General features: G+C 41.9%; 1 protein-coding gene across 4 annotated transcripts in view; it reads left to right on the top strand.

Annotated features, from left to right (window-relative positions):
• Nucleotides 1-1,315: 1,315 nt before the first annotated feature.
• EML5 (EMAP like 5) overlaps nt 1,316-19,326 on the top strand; it is a 169,541-nt gene continuing 151,530 nt past the window's right edge. For all 4 annotated transcript variants that reach the window (XM_039232532.1, XM_039232530.1, XM_039232531.1 and 1 more), the window contains exon 1: nt 1,316-1,512. In XM_039232532.1, the coding sequence (XP_039088463.1) occupies nt 1,316-1,512 (197 nt within the window). The remainder of the gene's footprint in view (nt 1,513-19,326) is intronic.

Below are 19,326 nucleotides of genomic sequence, written 5' to 3'. Positions count from 1 at the left end.
TAAACCTGGAGGCTATCTTCCTGCACTTAAAACTTTTAAAAATATGGACTTCAAATTACTTTTACAAGTATTACAATCCTGTGAATAAGGGGAGGGGGCACTTAGAAAACCGGGTAGGATAGTAACTGACACAGGAATTGGTTGCTTCCTGTATTTTTGTTTCAGGCACATTCTTCATGGTCACAATACTCCAGCTATCTTACTTCACCATTGCTACACTGCAAGAAGTATCACCAGTTTATTGGTATGCAAGATAGGAATTTAAAAAAATTCAGGTACCAAAAAAAAAAAAAATTCAGGTACCATAGGTATTTATTAAGAAATTGGACCTAATGTGTCATTTTGTACCCTACCTCAAAATGTTTTAAGGTCACCTGCACAAATAAGAAAGTGTACACTTAGAAAGTCGGGTTTTATCTCCAATGTCTGGTATAGTGAGCGGCATGAAGCAGTAAGAAACACACACACGGGAAGTATCAGGGAAGAAATGAGATTAGTATCCTGGGGGTTGGTTCTCCCAGGACAAGACATAACCCTGGTCGGGACAGGGGCCTTCAGAGTCAGTCGGGCGCTTCCCCCACTCCCAGTGACAGGAAGCGGAGGGTCGCCAACGGTCCGCGCGGGGTGCGGACGGCTTCCCCAGCGCTCTGCGCGTGAGGGCGGCTGGAGACGCTCTGCAGTGCCGCGAGTCGCGTGCCAGTCTCCAGGGAAGAGCCAGGCGGCTGAGGTCTCCCGGAGCGAGCGGTGCCTTTACGGTCCGCCGCCGGGAAGGGCGGGGCGAAACGGGCGCGGACGACGGCGGCGGCGGCGGCGGCGGGAGGCGGGGCCGCGCGAGGCCGCGCCGCCGCTCTTCTCGGCTCGGGGGCGCGCGGCGCGGGCCCGCGGGCTGGGGAGCGAGGCTGCGGCCGGGCGCGAACGCCGCAGGTGACCTCGGCAGGGAGCCGGCTGCGCGGGCGGCGGCTGAGGAGTGAAGGCGGGGGGCGGAACCTCGCTCGGCTCCGCTCACTGCCTGGGCGCCGCGGGCTGCGGAGACCAGCCGAGCTCGGGCGGGAGAAGAGCGCGAGGCACCGCGCTTGACGGCCGGCAGCGCCCGCGGCCCTCAGCATGTTCCGCGAGGCGAGGGTTCTCCTCCCGCCCGTGGGCTGAGGCGGCGGCGGCGGCGGCCAGAAGGAGCGACATGCACCTGCCTGGCGCGGCTTAGAGGACGCGGCAGGCGGGAGGTCCCGGCCGCCAGCAGGAGGGCTTTCTTGGCCGGGCCGCGGCCGCCCGCTGCTGCCGCGGGCCCGAGCCGGAGCGGCGGGGTGGGCGCCCCGACATGGCGGCCCGGAGCGCCCCGAACTGCCACCTGCGGCTCGAGTGGGTGTACGGCTACCGGGGCCACCAGTGCCGCAACAACCTCTACTACACGGCGGCCAAGGAGATCGTGTACTTCGTGGCCGGCGTCGGCGTGGTGTACAGTCCGCGGGAGCACCGGCAGAAGTTCTACCGGGGCCACAGCGACGACATCATCAGGTACGGGGGACGGGGGCGGCCGTCGCCCGTGCGAACCGCTCCCGGAGTTTGCACTTGCGCGTCATTCTGGGTGCGGTGCCCCGCCGCTGCAGGGAGCGTCGCCCCGGACGGAACCCCGCCAGTGTCTTGTCCCGGATCCACCCTGGGGACACCCGGCGAACGCCTTTCCTCTTCCCCGTCTCGGTGTTCTAGAGTCTCTCCCTTGCGTCGGCGGGGAGAAGCCGGGCGTTCGGTTTGATGGCTTTGTGCCCTTCTCCCTCCTTCAAATTTATGAAAACTGCAAAGAGGCTATTTTGGTAGCGGTTTATTCCTTTAAGTCCCTTCAGAGATTTCTTATTAAACGAGTTCTTAAAGCGCCAGGGAGAAATCCTTTACCTAATAGGAAACTGGTAAAGGCGAGCTGTAGGCTCTAAAAGATGGGAGGTCCTGGGAAGCGCGCCCTGGAGCATCCTGGAGGGCACTCACCTCGTGGCCGTAATAATTCGTTCGGGTTTCACTGCCTGTAATCAGAAGAGAAAGCCCGGCAGCCTTCAGGTGATTCATTGGAAATTAACAATCTCCACACCTGAAGGCACTTTGGGGGAGGGGGGAGAAGGGGGGGGGGGAAAAATTCATCTGAAGAAGCAGCTGAAAATGATTCTACTGATTTCCAATTCTCTTGTTTCCGCTAAAGTACTCCTAAATAAATGCAGTGTTTTTTAATTTAAATCACTTTTTTTTTTGCATTTTAATTCTTCTTTGGGCCTTAAAATTGCTATCGATGCCTGTTTACATTTTCAGTGAGCGGTATATTTGAAATGTAATTTCTAATCCGTGTCTCAGCAGGACTTTGGGGACAGAGGAAGTGGAAAGCTGCAGAAATTCTTCTAGGCCATCGGTTATGCTTCAAGCACAGCATTTTTGCCCTTGACGGAAGGAGAATACCTTTTAAAACATTTTGAGAATGTGTTTTGGGGCTGCTGTTTGGTTTTAACGGAGATTCTGTGATTGGACTTGGCTCCTCAGTTATACTCCCTTCTTCAAGTTCCGCAGGATTTAAATTGGGCATTTCAAATCCAGTATCTAGGTTTGGTGTTTTGTAGGCAAGGGGCTCTGGTACTTGAATTCTGTAAATAACAGAGTTGGACTGCTAGTTTGTGTCTCTGTAGACCCAGGGAAAAGGGGGCCTAAAGGTAGAGCAAGATGGAGTAGAGAGAAGGAGAGCAGAAATTGGGATTATAGAATAGGGAATGAGGTGGTATTTTTTGTTTGTGGGTTGTGATTTTGATTCACCCCACGAGTAGAATCTACCCCAGTTCTCTGTTGTTTTCCCCAATAGTTTCCACTTTGTTTTTTCTTGTGTTAGGCCTCTCCCAGTGCAGGGGAGAGTAGCTTTACTTAGCAGAAGCAGCCATGACTGAAACCCTCTCCCAGATACTCAGTCTGTTGGGTTGAATTCAGTAGGTGGGGTGGGTATGAAGGATTTTGAGATCTTCTCATGCTGCACTTGTATTGTTTTTACTCCTTGGTAGTTGAGAACGGGATGGTACTAGGCCTTCTGAAGCTGCATGTGGTTTATTTGGTGGGGGTAAATTATGTTTTGTTTATTCTTCCAGCAGCAATTAACGCTTTATCATATGTCACACTGCTTGAGTTTTTTATAGTTGTGTTTCAGTAAACTATAAGGAAGGTAATGCTTTCATCTTCTTTTGGTATATATAGTTGCCCATAAATACATATTTATCTATCTATATATCTCAAAATGACAGACTAATTTTTGCCATAAATGGATGCATGCTTATGATTTTATGCAAATGATTCATCCTTAAAATAATTTCTAACAAAAAGGTTTCCCAAAAAATTCAGCGGGGTGCTAAAATCTGAATCATGTAAGTATCTTGAAATTGGTGGCATATATTTAATACAGTACCAAGATGATAACTTAAAAATCAGTGAAAGGGCTCTGGAAATTTTATTTCTAACAATAAGGACAGAGATTATTCTTGTTTGTGAAGTAGATCAAACAAATTTTCAAACCTTTCAACTTTTTTTCAATTCAGTGTCTGAAATAGAAGTATAGAAACGACTCCAATAACTTTTCAATTATGTCATAGCAGAAAATATAAGACTCATAAATGTGATACATGGTGGAAAACAATGTTCCTGCAATGTTAGGTTTAGTAATAAAAAGTCAGTACTGTTTTTTTATCTTGTTTTGTTTCCATATTTGGTTGAAACTTAAGTAGAATTTATTGGTCAAATAGGACTTAGCCTGGGGCTAAGGTTACTCTAGAATGAGCAGATCCAGATCGTTGTCCTTAGGTTTTGAAAATGTAGATGCTATAGCAATTGTAAAGACTGATTAATGACCAGTCTGGCACGTGCTTACCAGTTCTCTTCGCATCTTACTACAAGTATGGCCAGTGGTGGTGCCATGCGACTTGTCTTATTTTATCTGCGTTGCTTGAGGTTGTCTTCTTTTTGCCATATCTCTATATATACTTCTCTAGTAATTTATCCTTTAGTTATGCTTATTTCAGTGCTACAGATTTATGTAGAAATTCATTTCACTGTCAAATAATACAGGAGGGGCACATGGCTGGCTCATTCAGGAGAACATGCGACTTTTGATTGCAGGTTTGTGAGTTTGAGCCCCATGCTGGTGTAGAGATTACCTAAAAATAAAATATTTTAGGAAAAAAAATACAGGAATTTTAAGGTCACTTTTTTCTTTTTCTCCTGTGTCTCAAGGTAAAATGATGATGAAATCCTCCAGATGTTAAGTGTTTATTACAGGTTTAAATGAGAAAATAAAATAATTATAAAATATTCTAGACTACTACCAGTTTTAGCACAAGATGCACATCTATAGCTTGGTCTATACTTTGAAACTTTTCCCAGTGGTCTTCCCAAAGGATGAAGTAACGTTTAAAATTTATTTTTCTAGTTACTTCCTAACACTTTTTTTGTCATGTTTGTTCTTGAAGTGAATATTATTGACAGTTTTCAAATCACTTATCACCAGTGAAGACCACTGATGGACTATAGTTAGCTTGGTGCATTTTGGTACTTGACTCTGGTTTTCTTATGCATGTGAACCTCCACATTGAACAGCCTGTGCACATTGTTTGCGTATTTTCTAGGTACAGAATTGAAGTTTCTTTTTCCCCTAAAAGTGGTGAAAGTATCTCCCAAGGTGATGATGAGACTAAATTACATATACAACTGAAATACTTTGATGAGGGTTGTAGCTTAGAACGATAATTATTCATTGCTTCTATGTATGACTTTTTTTTCTTTAGACAAAATGAAAGGTGTAGTAGCTCTTTTTTTTAATTATGGTAGGTGGTGGTCTTAAGAAAGGAAACTGACAAACTGTGACCAGTAAGAACCTGGTGAGTGAGGAGAAACCTGGCCTTAAGTCTTTCCCTGCCAATTGGTGGCTGAGCAGGTGACTCTGATGGATTTAGTGGGGGAAAAAAAAGAAAGAACCAGAAAGGAAGAAAAAAAAAGAAAAAAGTGATCAAGCCTCATCATAATCTAGTAAAAGTGGTTTTTAACAGCTCTGTATTTATGGTATGGAAATTGAATTTATTCAGGGTGCCTGGGTGGTTAAGTCGGTTAAGCGTCCAATTCTTGACTTCAGGCTCAGGTCATGGTCTCAGGGTTTGTGAGATTGAGCCCCACATCAGACTGTACACTGACAGCACAGAGCCTGCGTGGAATTCTCTCCTGTTCTCTCTCTCTTTCCCTCTCTCCCCACCCCTCTCCTCCCCCCTTTCTCTCTGCCTCACCCCTCCCTCTCTCCCTCCCTCCTCTCCTCTTTCTGCCTCTACCCCCACTCTCTCTCTGTCTCAAAATAAATAAACATTAAAAAAAAAAAAAAAAGAAAAGAATATAAGTCAAATTGTAGTTGGAAAAGCAGTTCAGAATGTCTGATCATTTTTTGGTGGATTGGTTTTTTGTATGCTTACATGGGTTTAAGATACAACTTTTTAAGGTCAGGAAGGAATTACTGCAAATCTACCTGTGGTCTACTTATGTTTTCAGATAAACGGTCAGTATTTCCCTAACCTGGCTGATTATCAGAATCATTTGAAGTGCTTTTTGCCAGTTTTCTAGACTTTTCCTTAGCTGCACTAAGTCAGAATCCTCTATAGTTGGAGCCCAAAATCTTTTTAAAGTGCCCCAGATAATTCTGTTTGGGAAGCAAACTGCCAATCTGTATCCTACAACATGCCTGATTAGAATTCTTAACAAACAAGCAGTTTGAAAAATTAGTATAACCCCCCCAACTTCAAACTTAGTTTGAAACCATACCATTCTTAAGCACTGTGTAATATCTAGAAGCAATAATTCCAAAAATATTAGAATATATACAGAATATACACTAGAATATTTACAGGACATAAAATGTCTCTGTGTTTAAGTTACTAGAATTTGGTGAGTTTAACTTTCACAGACTGTATAATGATTCATGTTATGTCTCTAAATATAAAAATATTTATGGTTATTTATTTTACAAATATTGCATAGTTTAAGGGATAAAATTAAGAGATGTTTTCAGATAAAGGTAAAATTATCTGGGGGCGCCTGGGTGGCTCAGTTGGTTGAACATCTGACTTTGGCTTCAGGGCATGATCTCACAGTACCATGAATTCGAGCCCTGCATTGGGCTCTGCACGGAGCCTGGAGCTCACTTTTGATTTCTATGTCTCCGTCTCTCTCCCCTGCTCACGGTGTCTCTCTCTCTCTCTCTCTCAAAAATAAACATTAAAAAAATAAAAATTATCTGGAATAATAGTTCAAGTTGTCATAAATGTAAATTAAATTATCTTTATTGTTTACTTAAGGGAGAAGTCAGATTTTCAGGTTTGCATTATAATAGCTACTACTATTTTATAATGTCTTTGAATTGACATTGAATATACAGGGAACTAACAAAATATATTTTAGATATAAATTAAGGAAAACCTGAAATAATAAATTTTTAGAACTATTAAGAACTTATTGTTCAAGGCCTGTTCACACCTCAAAGAAATATAGGTTTCCTCTGCTATCTGAAAGTAGCATGTTCCTGTGAAACCTTTTATAAGCCAGAGTGGTATAAAGTGAAGAAGCAGTTACCAGTAATTTATATGGAAAAAATTTTGTGCATTCCTAGACCTCAAAAATAACTTCTCTTTGCTTTTCTGATACCTTAGGACACATCTTGCTAATGGATAAATTGAGATATAAAGCACAAATGCTCACAGACACCGTTTAAATTTTTTTTTTAATCTTTTATTTATTTCTAGGACAGAGAGAGAGAGACAGCATGAGCAGGGGAGGGTCAGAGAGAGAGGGAGTCACAGACTTCGAAACAGGCTCCAGGCTCCGAGCTGGCAGTCGGCACAGAGCCCGACGCGGGGCTCAAACCCACGAACCGCGAGTTCATGACCTAAGCGAAAGTCGGACGCTTAACCGACTAAGCCACCCAGGCGACCCTCACAGACACCGTTTAAAGCTATGACAGCTTGATGCTAGGATGCTGAATGTAGGTACAAGCAAGGAGCTTGGTGGGGCCCCTCTCCCTGGTTGGGGTACATGCTCTGTAACCGCTTGCAGTAAAACTAACACTGAACACTGTTTTGCTTTTTGCCCTTTTTTGTAAAAGCTAAATTCCTTTTCAGATTTCTTCAGTTAGCAAAAACAGGTACTAATGTAGTTCGTTTGTAAAAGAGAGCTGGTGTAATATGAACTTTCAAAAAGTGGGGGTACCTGTATTTATTGAGCATTAATTTTGTGTAAAGGTCTTGTCTTAAGATATTTAGAGTGTAAAGACGCAGTCAAGAATTACTTACGATACTGTGTATACTAGATAGAGCACTGGTATACCTATAATCTGGTATGCACATGGGGACATAGCAGTTCACAGTGTTATTTCCTAGTGAATATAATACCAAAACTGGGTCTTTAAGGAAAACAGGAGGAAATGTCATCAGAAGAAATGAGTGAAGGTATAGCATTCTGGAAAGAGATAACCTCATATGTAGGGGTCTCACGGTAAGAGTGAATATTTGAAAGAGTATTTGTACTTGCTATCTTCAGTTCTTTTTCTCCCATTAAGTCCTGGCTCTTCTGTTTCACCATAACAGCTCTGGTCAAGGTTGTGTCAATGATGTCCACATTGCCACATTCAGTGGCCGGTTCTCTGTTCTTATCTTTTTTGATTTATCATCATCATTTGCCACAGTTGATCACTCTCACCTCTTAAGACCCTTCCTTCAATGGCGTTTGGGACACATCTTAGTGTAGAAATAGGTATTTCTTGGTTTACTCATTCTTCCAGCAGATATTTATTTAGTACCTGTTATTTGCCAGGTACTATTTTTTGTTTTTAATGTTCACTTATTATTTTTGAGAGAGAGAGCATGAGCAGGGGAGGGGCAGAAAGAGATGCACACATACATACACAGAATCTGAAGCAGGCTTGACATGGGGCTTGAACCCACAAACGATGAGATCATGATCTGAGCAAAAGCCGAACGTTGAACCAACTGAGCCACCTAGACGCCCCCTTACTAGAGACTATAATCTTAGCTCTAGAGATACAGCTAGTAACCAAACATGACATTTTCCATCCTCATGGAATTTATATCTACCAGAAGGAGAGAGGATAAACAAGAAGTATATAATTTGTACATATGCAGTATAATATAATATATATGTTATATCGTGTGTATATACAGTAGACCCTTGAACAATGCAGGGTTAGGGGCACCGACTCCCTCATGCAGTTGATAATCTGCATATAATTTGACTCCCACAGAAGTTAACTAATAATAGCCTACTGTTGACGAGAAGTCTTACCAATGACATAAACAGTTGATTAATACATATTCTGTATGTAGGTACTCCATCCTGTATTCCTGCAATAAACTCAGCTAAGAAAAAAGGTTATTAAGAAAATCCTGAGAAAGAGAAAATACATTTACAGTACTGTAATATATTGATTGAAAAAATATGTCTATATATGAGTGGATCCGTGATAAAGGGCCAATTGTATATCGTAGTGTGTATAAGGGCTAAAAACAAAAGAAGTCAATAGAGGCTATTGGGAAGAGTTTAGATAGGGTAGCCAGGGAGGCCTCACTGTAAAATATAAAGGTAACACTTGAGTAGAAACTGGAAGGTAAGGAAATGTGTTGTTATGTGAATATCTTTTTTTTTTTTTTAAGTTTGTTTATTTTGAGAGAGAGAAAGTGTGGCTGGAGTGCAATGAATTCAGGTGGTAGTATTAAGAAACGAGGTCTGATGAGGGCACCTGGGTGGCTCTATCAGTTGAGCTTCTGACTTCAGCTCCGGTCATGATCTCACGGTTCATGAGTTCCGGCCCAGCATCGGGCTTGCTGCTATAAGCACAGAGCCTGCTTAGATCCTCTGCACCCCCCTCTCTCTCTGCCTTCCTCTCTCTCTCTCTGCCCCTCCCTACCCCCACCCCAAAATAAATTAACATTAAAGAAAAAAAAGAAATGAGTCTGATGAAGTGATGGTGGTCGGGTAGATTGCACAGGACTTTCTGGGCTGAGAGGACTTTGTTTTAGCCTTCCCATTTGAGATTGTAAGTTTTTGGAACACTTTAATCAAATTAATGACATAATTTGACTTAATGGTTTAACAAAATCACTCTAGCTCCCATGTTGAGAACAGACTGAGAGGGGCAGGAGGGAAGAGAGACCACTTAGGAGACTGTTGCAGTAATCTAGACAAAAGATATGGGTGGCTTGGAACAGAGTGATACCAGTGCAGGTATCACTGGGAAAGGGTCAGATATATGTTAAAGATAGAGGCAAGATGATTTGCTATTGAATCAGATACAATCTGTGACAGAAAAGAAAGGTCAATGGTAATCACGTTTTTGGCCAAAGCAACTGAAAGAAAGGAACTGCTAATTACTGATTTGGGAAAGACTGTGGGAAGGGCAAATCTGTTTTGAGAGAAGAGAAAGATCATGAGCTCTGCTATAGAAGCGTTCCATATGAGATATTAATGGACAGTCAAGTGGGGTTGTAAATTGGGCCGTTGAACATATGTGTCTATAATTCAAGGAAGCAGTCTGGGCTGGTATAAATTTAGGTGTTCTCGGTATATAGATAATATTTAATAAAGCCATGAACTTGGATGAGATCACTGAGGGAGTAAGTGTAGATGGAGAAAGGATCTAAAAAATTGATTCCTGTGGCACTCCAACATTTAAATGTATAACTTGAAAAAGAACTAATAAGGGGCGCCTGGGTGGCTTAGTCGGTTAAGCGTCTGACTTTCGCTTAGGTCATGATCTCGCGGTTCGTGGGTTTGAGCCCCGCGTCGGGCTCTGTGCTGACTGCCAGCTCAGAGCCTGGAGCCTGTTTCAGTCTGTGACTCCCTCTCTCTCTGACCCTCCCCTGCTCACGCTGTCTCTCTCTCTCTCTCTCTCTCTCTCTCCTAGAAATAAATAAAACATTTAAAAAAAAAAAAAAAAGAACTAATAAAATATGTGACCAGAGAGGCAGGAGGAAAACCATGGGAGTGTGTGGTCATGAGAATCAAATGAAGAGTATTTTAGGGAGAAGGAAGTGATCAGCTATACCAGGTAAGGTGAGGAGTGCTTTACCTTAGTGGAGATATTAGCTATTTTACAATAGTTACAGTGTAATCACAAGACTTTCTAGGAGACTGTGTATGTCCAGGTAATTCAGGGGAGCAGGAGTAAGCAGGAAAAAGTAAAAACGAGACACTTCTTTATTAGTATACAAAACCTGGCCTTCTTCAGGATTTTTCCAGCAGCTTCTAGTTTGCTTGATAGATGGCACATAACTGGCAGTTCTAGCTCCTTGCTACTCAAAGATGTGGGCCTCAGACCAGCTTCAGCATCACCTGGGATCTTATTAGAAATGCAGATCTCAAACCCCATCCCAGACCTACTGAATTAGACTCTGTATTTTGAGTTCATTTGTTTTAGAGAGACAGAGACAGTACAAGTGGGGGAGCGATATGGAGAGAGGGAGACAGAATCCAAAGCAGGCTCCAGGCTCTGAGCTGTCAGCCTGGAGCCCGACGTAGTGATCAAACTCATGAACCGTGAGATCATGACCTGAGCTGAAGTTGGATGCTCAACTGACTGAGCCACCCAGGTGTCCTTAGCCTCTGTATTTTAACATTCTTAGGTAGTATGTGAACGTATTAAAATTTGAAAAGCATATCTAGATCACTGGTTTTCAAAGTGTGGTCTTTTAACCAGCAGCATTAATTAGCCTCACCTGGAAACTTATTAGAACTACAGATTCTCAGGCTTCACTCTTACCTAATCAGGAACTAGACTCTGCCAAAAAAAATTGCTAGAACTAATACTTGAATTCACCAGAGTTGCAGGATATAAAATCCGCTTGCAGAAATCTGTTGCATTTCAATAAACCAATAACAAAGTAGCAGAAAAAGGAATCAAGGAATTGATCCCATTTGCAATTGCACCAAAAACAGTTATACCTAGGAATAAACCTAACTAAAGACGTAAAAGATCTGTACTCCCAAATTCAGCAAAATCTCAGGATAGAAACTCACTGTACAGAAATGTGTGGCATTTCTATACACTAATAATGAAGCAGCAGAAAGAGAAATCAAGGAATCAATCCCGTTTACAACTGCACTAAAAACCATAAAATACCTAGGAATCAACTTAATCAGAGACCTAAAAGATCTGTATGCTGAAAAATAAAGCTTATGAAAGAATAGAAGAAGACACAAAGAAATGGAAAAACATTCCATGCTCATGGATTGGAAGAATAAATATTGTTAATCTGTCAATACTACTACATGATATCCCTATTAAAATAATGCCAGCATTCTTCACAGCTAGAACAAAAAATTCTAAAATTTGTATAGAACCAGAAAATACTCTGAATAGCTAATGTTAAAAAAGAAAACCAAAGCTGGAGGCATCACAACTCTGGGCTTCAAGCTGTATTACAAAACTGTAATCATCAAGACAGTATGGTACTGGCACAAAAACAGACACTCAGATCAATGGAACAAAATAGAGAACCCAGAAATGGACCCACACATGTATGGCCAACTAATCTTTGACAAAGCAGGAAGGAATATAGAGAGGAATAAAGACTGTCTCTTCAGCAAGTGGTGTTGGGAAAACTGGACGGAAATGTGCAGAAGAATGAAAATGGACCACTTTCTTACACAATATACAAAAATAAATTAAAAATGAATGAAAGACCTAAGTGTGAGGAAGGAAACTATCAAAATCCTAGAGGAGAACACAGGCAGCAACCTCTTTGACCTCAGCTGGAACAACTTAAGTAGACATGTCACTGAAGGCAAGGGAAACAAAAGCAAACATGAAGCATTGGGACTTAAGATAAAAAGCTTCTGCACAGAGAAGTAAACAGTTAACAAAACCAAAAGGCAGCTTATGGAATAGGAGAATATATTTGCAAATTACATATTGGATAAAGGTTTAGTATCCAAGACCTAGAAAGAACTTATCAAATTCAACACCCAAAAAACAACCCAGTTAAGAAATGGGCAGAAGACATGAATAGACAGTTTTCCAAAGAAGACATCCAGATGGTCAACAGACACATGAAAAGATGCTCGACATCACTCATTGTCAGGGAAATACAAATCAAAACCACAAGGAGATACCACGTCACACCTGTCAGAGTGGCTAAAATTAACAACTCAGGAAACAACAGGTGTTGGTGAGGCTGCAGAGAAAGGGGAACCCTCTTACACTGTTGGTAGAAATGCAAACTGATGCAGACACTCTGGAGAACAATGTGGAGTTTCCTCAGAAAGTTAAAGATAGAACTACCCTATGATCCAGCAATTGCACTATTAAGTATTTATACAAAGGATACAAAAATATATATTTGAAGGGGTACATGCACCCCATTGTTGATAGCAGCATGATCAACAATAGCCAAACTATGGAGAGAGCCCGAGTCCACTGACTGATGAATGGATAAGAAGATGTGGTATATGTATAAAACGGAATATTACTCAGTCATTGAAAGAATGAAGTCTTGCCATTTGCAGTGACATGGAGAGAGAATGTATTATGCTAAGTGAAATAAGTCGGAGAAAGACAACATATGACTTCACTCATGTGCAATTTAAGAAAGAAAACAGATGAGGGGTGCCTGTGTGGCCCAGTCAGTAAAGCGTCCAACTCGGTTCAGGTCATGACCTCATGGTTCATAGGTTCAAGTCCCACGTCAGGTGTGCTGTGCTGACAGCTCAGAACCTGGAGCCTGCTTCGGATTCTATATCTCCCTTGCTCTCTACCCCTCCCCTGTTCATGCTCTGTGTCTCTGTCTTTCAAAAATAGACAAATATTAAAAAATAAAAAGAAAACAAATGGGAAGGTGGAGAAGAGGAGAGAGGGAAGCAAACCATAAGAGATCCTTAGAGAACCACAATAGAGAACAAACAGAGTTGATGGAGAAAGGTGAGTGGGAGATGGGCTAGATGGTGATGGGTATGAAGGAGGACCCTTGTGATGTACACTGGGTGTTTTATGTAAGTGATGAATCACTGAATTCTGAAACCAATATTGCACTGTATGTTAACCAAAATTTAAATAAAAAAATAAGGCCAAAAAACTCCCAACCTCTTGCCTAAGGTTCTCCTGTGCTGGACAGCATAAATCTCTATTTTTGAAGGTTACCAAAAAAAGGAAAAAGAAAGCAATCCTCAGTATCATTTTCTGTTTTTTGATGGATCTAGTCAGTATCATCAAGGACTTAAAACATTAAAAGGCAGATGTCATGAATCACCAGTCCAAAAACTCACTCACTGGGGACCTCGAAGGTTCACTTAATGGGCAAAGTTATGTGCATCCTGGATGGTATCAGGTACCTAATTCCCAGATGATGATTTCTACAGTCTCAAGGAACAGTTGCAGTGGGTCTGCCTGAGGAATTTGGACCATGGAAAGACCAAGATTGTCCATTAATAAATTCCATTTTGGAGCCAGAATCTGCACTCAGAAATAAACCAAATATGTTAATATTTGATAGGGCATATAAATACATCAAAAGGACAGATCATCCCCACCCTGTGAAATTCTAAAGTGGATGTGTTTGCATAGACAGTTCAAATAGCACACGAGGTGCATGTCTAGTCAGAGCAGGGTAGGGTAGCTGCGATGCTGTTGTGAAGGCCTTGAGACCACATGTTGCCATTACCCAAGCGTAAAGCAGGCACTAACAGCAGTCAGACTGGCTTCAGTCCATAAGGCCAGCAAGTTTTCCATTGTGTTTCAGTATGGATCAGTCTTCTGAGACAGCGTAGCACCGGCAAAGGGTTACACCTAACCAGCATAAACAAGCTGCTTTGGGGGCGCCTGGGTGGCTCAGTCGGTTGAGCGTCCGACTTCGGCTCAGGTCATGATCTCACAGTTCGTGGGTTCGAGCCCCGCATCAGGCTCTGTGCTGACAGCTAGCTCAGAGCCTGAAGCCTGCTTCTGATTCTGTGTCTCCCTCTCTCTCTGACCCTCCCCTGTTCACACACACTCTCTCTCTCTCAGAAATAAATAAAACATTAAAAAAAACAACAACAAGCTGCTTTGGATACTGTGGTATCTGTTCTAATTATAAGTGGCACATGGCATCACCATATTGGCCAAAGACTGCAGGAATGGGTACAAAGACCTTAATAGCTCCTGGATTTCCTGTCTAAAGTATTACCATCTGTTGGCCAGTGTAATTTAAAGGTGAATTGGATTGCTAAAAGGTCAAGTGAAATATAGTGCCTGTCTTAAGACCGTGGCATGCATATCCATCTGAAGTAGTAAGCATAGGGGAAAAACACTACCTCCGTGGTGTCGGTTGATAACTAGAATGAGGGGGTAGGCATGGGACAAAAGATGGATCTAGCTTTATTGGAGTCCATAGGCAGGCTCAATTCATTCTAGCACCACAAAAGTCTTAATATTTTTTTCCTTCTGGGATGGGCAGCTTATAATGTTGGATTGGCAAATAAGTTGTGATTATAGGAGTTGTTAATTCAGATTTCACTCAAAAAGTTACCTTGTTCTTCACAATTGGGACAATATTTGATTTTACTTTAATCCAGAGGCTGGGGAAAATAGGATAAAGCAGAGAGACAGTTGGGATATGAAGTGAGGATTCTAGATTGCATCATTGCCGTGGTATAGATGGTGTCAACATCTTGATTGTTGGAGTCCAGCTCCAGCCAGTCCAGGGGTCCCTGAAGGATGGACGGTGTCGGCGTGAGAGTGAGAGAGCCCTGAGATTCTTTCTGATCACCAGGCAGGCATCTCTATCCTGTCGGTTTTGGTGTTTTTATTTATAGGTCAAACGATAACATGACATTAGAAAATGGAATTTTTACAATGGATAGTTCTCTGTGATAAGATGCTTTGGAAAGTGTATAGAAACAGGTTTTACAGAAGTATTCTTGCAGACCTACCCCAATTATAGTAACGCTGAGTAAATCTTACAACTAAGAAAATAACAGAGTGTTCTTAGTGAAAAACAGGATAACATACACATTTGTTTAAGTCAATAATGCTAAGATTAAGTCATAGGTTATGTTGTGGGGCGCCTGGGTGGCTTAGTCGGTTAAGCGTCCGACTTTCGCTTAGGTCATGATCTCGCGGTTCGTGGGTTCGAGCCCCGCGTCGGGCTCTGTGCTGACTGCCAGCTCAGAGCCTGGAGCCTGTTTCAGAGTCTGTGACTCCCTCTCTCTCTGACCCTCCCCTGCTCATGCTGTCTCTCTCTCTCTCTCCTAGAAATAAATAAATAAAACATTTAAAAAAAAAAAGTCATAGGTTAAGTTGTATATAGATAGACTAGGAGTCATTCTGTCTGGCTCACAAGAGGAAGAATGTATTTGAGCTGGTTAATAAATTGCTTGTGCAGACTTTTTTATTTGATGCTGAATGTGTAAACACCATGGGCACCCTAAATGTGTCAGCCTTTGTATTTGGGTTTATGTTTTAACTCCTCTTATCCATTCTTACAATAGATGCCAGTGTAAGGGAAAGTATTTGTAGAATGTAGGGGAAGGGACTGCTGTACATCACCAGTTAGCAAAGGTATATGTAGTAACTTATGTTCTGCCCTTATCTGTTCCTTATCTCTGAATTAGGCTCTTTGTCTCTGGGCCAGACTTAATTGTAACTCTTGTGTTCTTAACCCCTCTTATTATCTATGTCTTGGATCTACAGGGCCCATTGGAAAAGCCTTTTGACAAATATCTACAGTGCTTTTATCTGACAGAATCTCCTTTGTAGGGGCAGGAATATGCTTTTTCTTATGAGGTATCTGCGTGGAGAATATCAGTCTGATTTGGAATATTGTGAAGCCCGGTCAATACCAGCAGGCTCATTTCCAACATGCACCAGTAGTAACAGAAGGAGATGCCAGTTTTTGCTTCTCATGGCAGGAGCTGTGCAGACGCTGCCGTTTCCTCACTATGACTATGTCATCCAGCGAGGCTGGTGCGGCTCCCAGCACTTGATGGAACCCAAAAAAGGGAGAGGTCATTGTCATTGATGCTTAGAAGCAAGGAATATGGGACATAACAGAGAACACCTAATTGAAATTAAAGAACCATAAATAAATTGTTGGCAAGAGAAGTATACATAGCCTATTCCCCGAATCAGTTAGAAGAACTGAGCTGTGTGGTTGCCTTGTCAAAGAAATGCTCCGCTCTTCCTGTGAATCATGTACCTAGTTCACCTACAATGAAGAGGACAGCCACTTTCTGCTCTAAATCCATTGGAATCTATTTTCAGCTCTGTGGGAGACTGACTTTCTTGGTCAGGAGATACAGAACTAGACACCACTGCCTCTGCTCTGGAAGCTCTCATTACCTATTAATTTCAGTCTGTGGAGCATAATTAAAATTGCCACAGGCAGTTACTCTTAAGCAGTTTTTGCTTGGAATGACGTTGCTTGTGATATTATTTAGATTAGTCGCAAGATGATGATGTAACCAAGTCTAACCATCTCAGTGTCCATATCTTTATAGGTGGTTGGTTAGGGTACAAGGCATAATTCCCAACCAGGAGTGGAAAGTTGAAAGGCCATTCTAAGTCTTGCAACCTAAGTGAAGACTAACTACAGAGTCTATAGATTAGTCATCATTACTTGGTTGCAGTGTGACTTTTCTAATAGTTAACCTGTGGACAGTGTTATTTAGCACATAAAACACTATGGAAGATGGCACTTCTAGCATGGTAAGAAATATTACCTGTAACCTAGATGTTAGATTTAGATGACATGTACTTGCAAAGGGTAATATTTGTAACCATAAAGAGACTATGTAGGAGTCTGAGGTTGACATAATAAGGAGTATGAGAGGGGTACCTGGGTGGCTCAGTCATTTAAGCATCAGACTCTTGATTTTGACTCAGGTCATGATCTCACAGGTTGTGAGAGCAAGCCCTGCGTTGAGCTTCATACTTAGCGTGGAGCCTGCTTGGGATTCTTTCTCTTCCTCTCTCCCTCTGCCTCTCCCCTGCTCACACCCTTTTTGTCACTCTCAAAATAAGTAAACTTAAGGGGCACCTGGGTGGCTTAGTCAGTTAAGCGTCCGACTTTCGCTTAGGTCATGATCTCGTGGTTCGTGGGTTCGAGCCCCGCGTCGGGCTCTGTGCTGACTGCCAGCTCAGAGCCTGGAGCCTATTTCAGAGTCTGTTACTCCCTCTCTCTCTGACCCTCCCCTGCTCACGCTGTCTCTCTCTCTCTCTCCTAGAAATAAATAAAAATATTTTTAAAAAATAAATAAACTTAAAAAATGAGTATGAGAGACTTGGTAGCACCCCCCATGACTCATTGTGTTTTTAAAATTAGTGATATATACTAGAATACAATTATAGAAAATTGAAAGGTGAAGAAAAATATTTACCCCACATCTTGTAATCTGGAGATCTTACTGTGTGTGTGTGTGTGTGTTTTTTTTAAGTTTATTTTGAGAGGGAGAGAGCAAGCAGAGGAGGGGCAAAGGGAGAGAGAGAAGAGAGAAAATTGAAAGGTGAAGAAAAATATTTACCCCATATCTTGTAATCTGGTGATATTACTGTTGTGTTTTTTTTTTTTTTAAGTTTATTTATTTTGAGAGGGAGAGAGCAAGCAGAGGACGGGCAAAGGGAGGGGGGGGGGGGGGGGGAGAGAATCCTAAGCAGGCTCCACATTGTCAGTGCAGAGCCCAGTGCAGGGCTTGATCACACGAACCATGAGATCATGACCTGAGCTGAAATCAAGAGTCAGATGCTCACTGAGCCACTCAGGCACCCCTACTATGTGTTTAAGATAATTCCTTTAAAGCCGGTTTTGTTTTTGTTTTGTTTTAAAGTAAGCTCTATGCTCAATGTGGGGCTTGAATTCATGACCCTGAGATCAAGAGTCACATGTTATACTGACTGAGCCAGCCAAATGCCCCTCCTTTTATGTCTTTTAGATACATATATTCCTTTTTAAAAAGTCTTTATGTTTTTAGAGCAGTTTTAAGTTTGCATCAAAATTGAGAGGAAAGTACAGATTTCCCATATATTCCCTGCCCCACACATTCATAGCCTCCCCATTATCCACATCACTCACCAGAATGGTACACTTTTTACCAAGGATGAACCTGCATTGACACATCATAATCACCCAAAATCCATAGTTCATTCTTGGTATTACGTATTCTATGGATTTGGGCAAATGTACAGTGACACTTATCCATCGTTTATAATAACATACAGAGTATTTGCACTACTGTAAAAATCCTCTGTGCTCTGCTTGTTCACTCCCTAGCTCTACCACCCACAGCTCAGAACATCTCCATAGTTTTGCCTTTTCCAAAATGTCACATAATCGCAATCGTACACTATGTAACCTTTTTAGACGGCCCTTGTCACTAAGTAATATGTATTTAAGTCTCCTCTGTGTGTTTTTGTGGCTTGATAGCTCATTTCTTTTCAGTGCTAAATATTCCTGTGTCTAGATGTACCAAGTTCATTCATCCATCCACCTACTGAAGGACATCTTCCAAGTTTTGGCAATAATGTATAAAGCTCCTGTAAACATCTGTGTGTAGGTGTTTGGGTAGACCAAAGTTTTTAGCTATTTTGGGTAAATACTAAGGAACACAATTGCTGGATTGTATGTTAACAATATGTTTGGTTTTGTAAGAAACCATCAAACAGTCTTCCAAAGAAACCAGCAAACTGTCTTCCAAAGTTGTACCATTTTTACATTCCTACCAGCAATGTACGCAAATCTCTGTTGCTCATTCTTGTCAGCAATTGGCCTTGTCAGTGTTCGGGATTTGGGCCATTCTAATAGACATGAAGTGGTGTCTGGTTGTGATTTGCATTTTGCTGAAGACTAGGTTGTGAAGCATCTTTTCATATGCTTATTTGCCATCTGTATACCTTTGTTGATGAGGGGTCTGTTAAGGTCTTTGGCCTACCTTCACTGACAGCATGGAGCTTGCTTGGGATTCCGCCCCCCCTCCCCCCACCTCTGCCCTGCTCTTTTCTCTCTCACATAAGTGAATAAACTTAAGGGGGGATAAAGGATTTTTGGCCTAATTAGTAATTGGGCTCTTTATTTTCTTACTGTTGAATTTTAAGAGGTTTTTGTATGTTTTGGATAGCAGTTCTTATTAGATATGTCTTTTGCAAATGTTTTCTCCCTGTCTGTGGCTTGTCTTCAAATAGTCTTGACATTGTCTTTGACAGAGCAGAAGTTTTTTATTTTAATGAAGTCCAGCTCATCAATTATTACTTTCATCTATTATGTATTTGGTATTGTATCTAAAAATCTAAAAAGACATCACCATAAC

Source organism: Hyaena hyaena, unplaced genomic scaffold (genome assembly GCF_003009895.1).
Source record: "Hyaena hyaena isolate Hyena2069 unplaced genomic scaffold, ASM300989v1 scaffold_67, whole genome shotgun sequence".
Classification (NCBI taxonomy): domain Eukaryota; kingdom Metazoa; phylum Chordata; class Mammalia; order Carnivora; family Hyaenidae; genus Hyaena; species Hyaena hyaena.
This window is presented reverse-complemented; position numbering and strand designations above follow the sequence as displayed.